General features: G+C 29.2%; 1 protein-coding gene across 1 annotated transcript in view; it reads right to left on the bottom strand.

Moving 5' to 3' along the window:
• Nucleotides 1-2,028: 2,028 nt before the first annotated feature.
• The window catches only part of LOC124360397 (ero1-like protein), a 50,809-nt gene continuing 41,577 nt past the window's right edge, over nucleotides 2,029-11,260 (bottom strand). The window contains exons 10-12 of the mRNA XM_046814000.1: nucleotides 6,000-6,153; nucleotides 4,183-4,331; nucleotides 2,029-2,316 (exon numbers count right to left, since the gene is read on the bottom strand). Coding sequence (XP_046669956.1) covers nucleotides 2,265-2,316; nucleotides 4,183-4,331; nucleotides 6,000-6,153 — 355 coding nt within the window. The 3' untranslated portion in view covers nucleotides 2,029-2,264. The remainder of the gene's footprint in view (nucleotides 2,317-4,182; nucleotides 4,332-5,999; nucleotides 6,154-11,260) is intronic.

The following is an 11,260-nucleotide window of genomic DNA, read 5'->3' as shown; positions in this document are numbered from 1 at the left end:
TTAGTGACGGACCTTTCTTTAACTTGAGACTTCTTAAACTGTCATTCAATTTTATGTGAAATTGAGTTTATGTTAAAGAAAAGTTTCAAACAATTTTCATGTGATATATTTATTAAAAATATGAAATAAAATACTGAAAGTTGTAATTGCAATAAGTTTCACATTAATTTTGTTATAAGTCTTTATATTAAGATTTGATTATCAAGACTTTTGTTAAAAATGAGCAGATTTTAACTAAACGCAAATTCGTGTTTTTACTTGTGTGCAATAGATTTATATACAACTTGTACATTATGATTAAATATATCAAGAATGCAAACTCATTAAATTATCATTTAAATCTTTTTTAATTAGGGATGCGCACAATTTTGGTTTATTTAAGAAAAAACTTAATTTTTCAATTACATGTAACTGTAATTATTAGTAATAAATTAAAAATGATGAAACACACTTGTCTGAAATAATTTTCATTTATACAGCAATATCTGACTAGCCAACAGCAACGTTAACACACAATGTTAAGTATGATTCTGATAAGAGTTTAAAAATTTATTACCTTGTATGATATTATAAAATTTTACATTTACCTTAAATGGTATTAATAAAATTTTTCACATTGCAATAATTAAAGTAAGCAAGACAATGGTAATCTGACACCATGCAGTGCTGCAGGAGCTGTAGCCATCGCAGCAAAGGGTTTAACACAGCAAAGCTCTCGTTAAAGATTGGAAAAAAAGGATTAGATCCTTTAACTGAAGTAGGGCCTCAGGATTAAGACAATCAAAAATGTTTATCCCTCCTTACGCTAAAGGGTAGACATCTCTCCTAGATCAAAGTAAGGAGGAGATAAGAATGATAGTAGGGATGCTGACAGGACATGGCCCCCTTTGCCTTAGAAAACACCTTATGGAGATGGGTCTTAGTCAGAATGATGAATGCAGACTCTGGAGAAGCAAAAGAATCAGCAGAACACATATGGCTAAGTTGTCCTGCCATATCTACAATTAGGACGAATTCCTAGTGGGCATATCTTCTCAGCCCCAGGGTTATCAGAGAACAGGAGCCTTCAAATTTGATTTGCTTCTGTAAAAGCCTCAGATTTTAAGGGCACAAACGTAAGTAAGGGAGTCGCAAAGATCCTTTTATGACTAAGTGACTTAGAGCACAGGCTACAGTGGGATACTGTGCTAGCGTGATGTGTGATTGTGATCCTTGTTCTTGTAATTTGTGCTCGGGACTTGCATCCTGTGCAGTGACAATGCCTGGACTGGACTCAGAGCAGCTTTTGGGTATGTTTGAACCCTTTTCTTTCTCTTCTTTACTTATTTCTGTTTTTTAATATATGTATGTATTAATACCTCCCCCACCTGACTAAGAGGATAGATTCCAATCCTGGAAACACCTTTATAACCGTTATACCTTTTATAACCTATAATGATGGCAAATGTCCAAAATCCTGTAATAGTCAGTTTATCTTAAACTTGTAAATGAGTGATGATAAATCACTCGGATTCAAATATACTCATAATTTATACAACATATGAATACTTTTATAATTAACAGTGGGTTAGAGAGAGCCTAGTGTATGTTATAATTATTGGTGATTAAGTACTATTTTATAATGTGTTACTTTTTAAACATTTCTTACATTTGTGCAAGAACCTCCTTTGCGTCTTATAAATTTTATGTGTTACAGAGGCTTAACTATATAGTTAAATAAATATGTAATTACATACTTAAAATAAATCTATGTAAAATTTTTAATTCTATAACACGAGGAGCACTTTTATCTAGGCCTATTTATGTTAGGCTTAATAAATTATGTTTTAGAGGCCAAAATGACATTGTAAATCCTGTTAGAGGACCATTTAAATACCCGTTCAAGTATTTCTGTAAAATAATACTGTTTCTCAAAATTACATTATTACAATCCAATAAAATAAAAGCACTCTCAGAACTACATTAGTGGGGCATTACTGATAACCAGCCTAGTATTACTAGTAGTGTCAGTGTTTTACTTTACTTATACACATTAATAACAGACCCTTTTATTCAATATTTCAATAAAATTAACAATACAATAAAATAAAATCAATTATGTACACATTTTGTTTGAAAAAAAAAATTATCTACCCTAAACCAACAATACTATATATATTTTTTATGTACAAATAAATAAACATGTGAAATAATATAACACATAAAATAATTACAGTTACGAGAAACTACTCTATATCTTGTCAATAAACCTAAGAAGTCCCTTGCTATCTCATCAACTGACGAAACTTTTCCAACTCATATATACTCGTCGATAATCTGAAATATAAGAAACACTCATTATTTATCCTTTTATTCATCTAAAAAGGATGGAATTTGTATCAGCTTAAAAGATGAATGTGTGGTGATACAAATTGAATACTTTAAATATTTAAAATCTAAAAAAGGGCACTTTTAGGTTATTAGGATTTTACATTGTGTCATATTTTAAAATAAAATTTATACAGAACTAACAATGCAAATTACTTATGAGATCTTATACTATAACAAGAATTATACATTACATATAAATTATACTTGATACTCCGATGAAGCAAGGAAGTTTGCCTTAAAATATAAACTTTTGCATAAAATTGGACAAATTTTAACATTTTAGAGCAGTAAAGCTTACATCTGTTGATTTATTAAAAAATGTAATTCTTATTTAGAATTACTAAACTATTAATTTATCATATGTAACATCACAGATAAATAGAGTATTTGTTAACAATATTTTTTTATATTTTTTATCAAATCAAGATTTCTTTTATACTCAGCAAAATGTGGGTGGACACCACTCAAATGATCCAGCAAGCTTTTCAGGGGGAAGCCATGACCCTGACTTCTGAGAATTTGTAGTTCAACATTTCACAAATGGCTGAGATTTGGTTGTAAGCGACCCAGTTTTTGTCGGCCTTTACCAACAATCGCTTAACAGTTTGCGAGTTTAAAAAAAAACTGGACATACCAAAAAGCATTGTTGACAAAATTATGTCCGAGGATTTGAGTTTGAAACAAGTGGTTGTGAAATTTGTCCAATATTGTGTCAAAGATCAAAAGAAGCGGTGCTGTGAAATCGCGCAAAACTTGTAAGAAACCATGACAAGTGACCACAACTTCTCCTGTTTCCAAAATTCAAATCTCTGCACAAAGAAATCAGATTACAAATAATTTGAAGAAGTCAAATTAATGTGGCGCGGAGCTAATAGTGATCCTGAAGGCGAACTTTGCAACTTGTTTCTCAAAGTGAGAGGATCATTTGAACAAGTCCATCATGTCCAATGGAGACTACTTTTAAGGAGACATGGTTGGAAGTTTGATTGTGATTGGTAAGCTGGCTTTCCAGTAATAACAAAATATTGCATTTTTTCTGGACAGCCCTTGAATGTATTTCACTATAAAAGACTAACTTTATAAAAACCATAATATTAAAAACAGAATTAACTGTAGCAAAAATAGTAATAAATACTTCAATGCTGCAAGAAACAGCACATATTAGTTGAGTAATTAGTGTGCACATGGTCAATCAGTTTTTTTTCTAGCTTATGAGCACACCTTTGTCTCCTTAAATACAACATATATTACTTAACAAAACAAAAAATAACAAACACAAAACAACTAAATTAAGTATATAAAATTCAAGGTCATTATATTTAGATGGTATAGAAACACCACGTGAGAAAAATGGCTAAATTCCCCTTTAAATTTAGTACTTTGTAGTACATATGAAGTTTTTATATATTATAAATTAGAAGTTTGTGTATTTCTTTTCTTTCTGGCTGTAAATAGTGTGAGTGGGTATTTCATTTAAAATGTATTTTAATTTATTTTCTCAGACCACATAAAATAAGATTTTATTTGAAAGTAAATTAATTAAGTCTATAACCTTAAAGAAAATACATTCTTATCAAAACTAATTTACAATAATTAGTACAATCAAAGAAAGAAACATACACTTCTACCAAGTCTTATGTATTATAGTTTATTTATGTAAAATTGTGCAAATTAATAATTATTGGAAAGGTGGTAAAATAGGAGTTTCCTATCATTTTTATATTTTAAAACCGATACTATAATATTATAAAGACTGAAAAGAATGGAACTCAAACCTTTAGACAATGACGTATAAAATAAAATGACACTTACCTTCCGAAAGCATTAAACAGAGCGACAATTTCATTACGCTCCAACTGAAACTGTTTCTTCCCCAGATGGGCGAGGCTGTAAGGAGCTGGAGACGGATGATCAAATTTCCCAGAAAATAGTATTTTCAGAGCAGTTCCAAGTCCTTGGATCTAAGATTAAAATTTAAAATTATACAAGTTCAATTGCATTGTATTGAACATCGATGAAGACTTATGATAATATAGTATTGCTTTCTTATCACCCTATAACTAGAAACACAAAAACAATTGTCAATTAAAATCTCATGAAATTTTGTATATTATCTCATTTGTATTAAAATCTAATTAATTGAATATTATGTATGCTCAAGTAAAAAAGTTGGTTGCCAAATTTCAACACAATCCGTATAGCAGTTTCAGCGTAATTCGAGGACAAACTTCCAAACATCCAAATATTCAAATTTTCGCATTTATAATATTAGTGGGATTATTAACATCATTATATTGTTATAAATAATATTTTACTCTTTTCTTAACTAGTTATTTATTATGTTGATTTCAATTATTTATTAATATTTTTAATGTAAATGTGTACGTACAACAAACACTAGATCACATTAATCATGTTGAAGTAAGCTCTGGGTGCACTTTTGGTTTTTCTTTTAGTATATATTTATTTCTGACTACATGTAATGCATATTGCATTACTGATAATTAATGCATTGCAATCTGACCTTGCATATTGCATCTAGACAAGATATAAACTGATAAAAAAAGTTGTTATGTTAAGGGTCGTTTTCATTACGTTTTTGGTGAGTTGTTTCTGTTTTTCTTCAGAGTTTGCTTTTGGTTACCATTTGTTGGCTATATTTTGTTGTATTTTACAATAAATTTAGTAATTTTGTTTTTGTTTTTTACATTGCTATTTCATTAATTATTTTGATAGTGTATATTTTATAGTGCTTTGACCATATATGTATGTTTATATATATATTATGTATTTTTGTAAAAATATACAAAGTGCAAAGTCAAAATTTGTAAAAATGTCTGAATGTCAAATACAACAATATTATTAAATAATGTATTGATAAAACTTTTTAACTTTTACGTGATTTTGAGAAAAACATTAAGTCTACTATGTTTTGTAAGGTATGTAGGTACTTTAATCTGTATGTGGATTTATAATAACCCAACTCCCCTATTTGTAAAAGGGGTTCCTTACAAAATAAACAAACTGATTGTGTATGGTCTATGTAATAACAGCTGTAGAGTAACTGTATTTTGATCAGATTTTATAATCCAAATCAATGAACCACCTGAGGTAATTGACTTGTATCATAAACAATCATACTCAAGACTGAACACATAAGAGAAAGCTTTAAATTTGCCCCCATAATTGGAAAAATATCAGATCAAGGCTCATATGGTTCAGACACATAACGCAAAGGCACAATGATGACATGGTGAAAAAGTACCTTGTCATGGCTACAAAAAAGGGGGGAAGAGGAAGACATCAAACCATCTGGATGACAAATGTCCAAAAAGACTCTGCCTCAAACCTGAGAATATGAGGCAGCGAATTACATGGCAACACATGATAAGGAAAACCGACCCTGTGTTAACAGGATAAGGCACGGAGACAGAAGAGAAATAATCGTACTGAAGGTAAGTATTATTATAGAAGAGACAGATGTATATATAAAAATATATATGAGATATGTGCATTCCTTTCAGGGTAAAAATAAATAAATATAGTATAATTCCTTTAAAGTAAAACCAAATGGTAACCATTTAATGAAAATTGGTAAATATTTTAGTCTATGATCAAATTATATGTACCTGCAGTTTTCCCCATAGTTTGCATTTATCACAGCCAACACAATCCATAATAGCTGATATGTTCCGGAAGTGTAAGCTAAACTCTTCTTTCAGCTTAGCTGCCTGGGCTCCTCCAGAGAACATTGTGGACTCATTGAAGTGTTCTGGGAATGATCTAGAACACAAGCAAAGTTTGTCATAGCCAAAACAGTCCATATTAGTTGATATGATGCTAAACTCTGCAATGAATCAAAACAACTTTATTTATATGGCATACAATAACCAGTTAATTGTATGCCATATAACTAACATCTTATATTAGTTATTTTACTTTAAACTGAATTTTTATTTTGTTTCCGTCAAAAAGTAACTGTCTAAAGTGATTTTTTAATTTTTTTAAATTAAAAAACATCTTACTGTTATATATTTTCTGATGGAAGATTCATTTACCTTTCAAACTAATTAAAAAGAAGCTTTTAATGATCAAAAATAAATTTTAAGTGAATTTGTTTCTGAAATCTTGCGTTTTAGTAAAAATAATCTCTAGCAAGTAACTATTTATAAGAATAAATTTTGTTTATGATACAATATTAGGTTATTACACATGAATTTGGGATGTTTTTAAATTCTCTTTATCATGAAATTATTTAAATTTTAAAATAACTTTTTGTTTATAATAGTTATTTTACCTCATACTTGATTTTTATTTTGTTTCCGTGGAAATGTTGCTGTTTTAAAAGTGATTTTTTTAATTTTAAAAATTATATAAAAGTTTAAATATTAAATAATTTTGGATACGTAATTCATTTAACTTAAAAAAAATTTAAAAGGAGCTTTTTATCATCAAAAATAAGTTTTTATATAAAGTTTTTTCTAAAACCTTGCGTTTTCTTCCAAAACCCTCTGGCACTTTTCGCATAGTCACATAAAAATTACTCGGCACTTTTCAACATGGATTTGATTTATCTCTGGCACTAAAAGGGTTAAATTTAATTATTTTTAAATTCTTAATACTTATTTATTGTTCCTAGACATACAAAATACACACACTACAAAGTTTAGTATTTAACCATAGTATATCTCTAAAAAATGTTGTCTCTCCTAAATTCATTTACAAAAAATTGTCGGTGAAATTCCCATTCAGATGAAAAATAATCTAGTATAAAAGGCTTTGGATTCAGTACTTTCAGGTAAAACTTAAGAGAGCATTTATTTTCTCTAAGGAAACATTTTTCCAAGTGGAGCAGATAGATCTAGATCTAGTGGTCCCTGCTTCTTTAATTTCTCTTCTGCATAATATTAGTTTCAGCTACACTTTCATTAGTATTTCAACAATAAAAAATAAATTAAATATGTTTGAAATCTCAGGTTTACTTTAATTAGGTTCCTTATACTCACCTACTAAAGTATATGGAAAATGTGAAAAATCAAGTCCATCATAAACAGTCCAATAAATGTCAAATATATCTCTACCTTCCATTATTTGAGTTGAGCCTAGGCCTTCATCACCACCTGACAAATTTTTAAATGCTGGCAGGATGATGTCACCATCACTATGTTCACTTTCTTTATTAATCGATTCATCGTTCTCTGACTCTGCAATAACCTCGGAATCAGAAATAAATGAAGTGCCTGGTAACTACATTCACTTTACCAGAAAACTTCAAATGAGGTTAACACATTGACTATAAAAACAACGGTAGATGACGATTGATTTTATTCAGTTTTTAGTATTAGTTCTTATATTGCCGTGCAATCGCAGCACCAATCAAAGACATCACAGACCGGCCAAAACGGAATAAAAACTGACATAATGACGATGTCAAATTCTGTCCAAAATACAAGTGGAATGGTGATATTACAATGGTGGATGAGGTGCGACATACAAATTGAAAGGATTAATGCTGCGCTCTACCACTCTGGTAAAAGCTGATGTAAGGGTTTTGAATCTGCCTTATTGTAGGCTCTTTTTTGAGCTATTACAAATATACTGACGTCATTATTAACTACTTGTTTGTATAAGGATGTTTTTTAAATTTAAATTTTGATTTAATTTAAGCCACAGGTCAGATATAGTTTTTAAATTAAGGGTATTTTTAATGCTTCTTACAATAAAAACTTTTAATTTTTATAAACAAATTAAACTTACATTAGTGTAGATTGGAATGTTATAAACATGAAATGCAGATGATTTGTATAAAAGTTTCAAAGTTGAAGAAACTATTCAACACCCTCTCAGGTGACACGCAAGGCAGCTACTGCAGGAAACTGTCGGCAACTAACCCACCACTCTGCTGGTTATTTGCCCTCTCTGGCTGTAGTTTAGCTACCAGTTATGTCGCATCATCTTTTGTTTTGTGTAAATGTTTGAAAGTCACGGTTCCAGTGATATTTAATTTATGACATAAAATCCCACAAAGGTATTGCAGAATTTTAAAATTAAGATGTGTTTTTGTATAGACTATGAATTTCTTATAAATATTTCATATCTGTTTGTAGAGTTTTTAAAGCTACATTGGTTTATTATTTTAATTAAAACTTAAATTAAATGAAAATTTTGGAAAAGAAATATTGGGATTTAATTTTAAATTAGATTGTGAGAAGTTAGGATAAAAACGAATATTTAATCCTTTGGCAAGTTAGTACTGGTAGTTTTAAATTATTGGGAAGGCGGTTCACTGCCTTGAGTTGATCAGAACTTGTCTTGTTGTGCAGTTACGTTAGATCTGAGAAGGCTATTGTTCTCCTAGTTGGATACGTCTGGGCCAATGAGAGAACACCACAGATGTCCATCAGATTTGGTGGGAAGGGGAAGTATATAACTGCCAGCTCATAATTTTCGCCCTTTTTTTGGTAATTTATCGTGAATTAAGTTGATTTCAGTGCGCCGTGTTTCTAAATTTTTTTCCGTGAGGGATTTTGAGGTAAGCACCAAATTTATTGTACGTTATATTGAAATAGTGGTCCAAATCTGATATTAAATTAATTTTGTTGTCTTTTTTATAGGAAATATTAAATTTATAGAAACCACAGAGCAATCTGCATAACTGATTCTCGATGAACAATAGAGCAAAATAGCATCATACAAGTTACATTTGGTTCTAACTTGCAAGAAAAGTGAATTAAAATTGAACTTTAGTTGAGATTTGGAAATTTAGTAATTTATTAATATTTAATTGGAACTATTTTATGGTGAATTATTAATTGGTAATTAATTGAACATTAATTATTGTTTGAGAGAGTTGTATCTGAATTGCAAAGACTTGAAAGTTAAGGTACAACTAGTGGAAAGAGAAGTTTGATTTTTTATTTTGAATTTTGAGTGAACTTAGAAGTGAACATTTTTATTTTAGTTATTTCCAAGTGGTATTTGATTTTTATTTGAAAACTCTATTGTTTTATATTAGAAGAGAGCTTTGAGTTTTAGTTTGATATATTTGATTAATATTTTTATTTCTTGTCAAAGAACCTTTTAAATTTACTAAACGGTTTGTCAATTCTTGGTGGAAAATAGAGTGATGAAAATTCTGAAACATTTATTAATTTTCCAAGTTTAAAATAAATTCATTATTTTTATTTAGAACTGAGATTTTTATTTAAGACAAACCAGATAATATTTAATAGTTTAAAAATCTAGTAATAAATTTTACTGAATATTCACTTGGAGCTTACTAATCAAAAAAATATTTTATATCGTCTTGGATGTCTAAATATTAATATCTACAAGCCAAGTCGTTATACTTTTGTACCATACATAACGGATTTTGTTGGAAAAATTTAAAGATAGTTGGTATTTTGTATAACTTTTATAACAACAGATGCCTATCAAAACACAAAATGTTTGCTGCTTCCGGATTGTGCAAGCATATCTTTAAAGTGGTCCTGCTTGCTTGTTCATTGACGAATTTCATTGAAATAGTACCGTTGGAATTATAATGAAAATATTCAAATAGTTAGTATCTAGTACATTTTTTATAACTATATTGCTTTTTTGTTATTTTACTTTTACAATTTTCAACAGACGCCATTTTGTTAATATTAAAGATAATAACACAATTATTTTGTTTAAATCTCCTCTTATCTGTTTAAATCTATGAGCCAAATTTGATTTCTTTACCTCAACTAGTTATAGATAATAATTTTTTTATTAAAAATTACAAAATGGCGGCTAGTGGCTAAACTAGACATTTCTCAACAACCTATGTTTATGTGAAATTTTTTGTTTGAAATGATGAGTACTATCAGCCACAGAAGTTTGTGACACCCTTTTGTGAATACCCTGTGTGTGTGTGTGTGTGTGTGTGTGTATATATACAAGGAAAATTGTATATAACAAATGCGTTGTATTAATGCTTTTTTCCACTTCACTATTTTTAGTTTAAGAACAAACTGTTCTAATAAGCCGAAATTTGGTATATAGCTGCATAATCCAAATACCTAATTATCAAAAAAATATACATTTGTTATAAGCTTTATTTTCAAAATGGTTGCTTCTTAAAATCTTTAAGCGTAAAATCTTAAAAATTACAAAATGTTATAGCAATTTGATTTTATTTAGATAATGTATTTAAAAATTTAACTATACCAAGTTTAAGCAAATTGGTTGATTAATAAATAAGATAGTTCACTGTCATTATGTGACAGCACTGCTTGTGAACATCAACAATCTGCTGTTTTAATTTCAGCTGAGTTTAGCTGTAATAATGAGTTTAGATCCAATTCATCTTCCTCTTAGTGCAGTCTGGAATCTGACGCTGTGACAGGTTTGACTCCTGCAATCTAGAAACACGTTCTATGATAGTAATGTTTGGTGTACAGTTGAGTGACAAAGAATTACAGGTGTTTCCAATTTTGAACATTTTGTATTGATAGTACTATCTTATTTTTGGCCAAATTCAATTAAAAGAGTAATCTTGCAATTATCACCTCAGACTCTTTACAGAATTTATAAATTTAGAACTATTGAAGTACTAAATACTTCAACTTACTAGGTTGGTTAGGTTTAATTACTTGTTGTTGTATAGTGTAGTTGTATAGTATCAAATAAACTAACATTTGGAAATTTTCCTGCATTGTCCTGTTTTGCTATGTATTCCAGATAGGTAGATTTACTGACGTAACAATATGACTACAACTATTGCATTTTTGTTTAAATAAATAGCCTATATTTAAAAATCTCATTTAACATTTCTTTAAATAAATGAGTAGATAAAAGTAAAGGTAAAATCTATACTCTATCTTTTATTACTCATCTTAGTAGTTTCAAAAGCTATATTAGGGCT

This window comes from Homalodisca vitripennis, chromosome 4 (genome assembly GCF_021130785.1).
Source record: "Homalodisca vitripennis isolate AUS2020 chromosome 4, UT_GWSS_2.1, whole genome shotgun sequence".
Taxonomy (NCBI): Eukaryota; Metazoa; Arthropoda; class Insecta; order Hemiptera; family Cicadellidae; genus Homalodisca; species Homalodisca vitripennis.
Note: the sequence above shows the minus strand (reverse complement) of the source record. Positions and strands in the feature narration are given on the sequence as shown.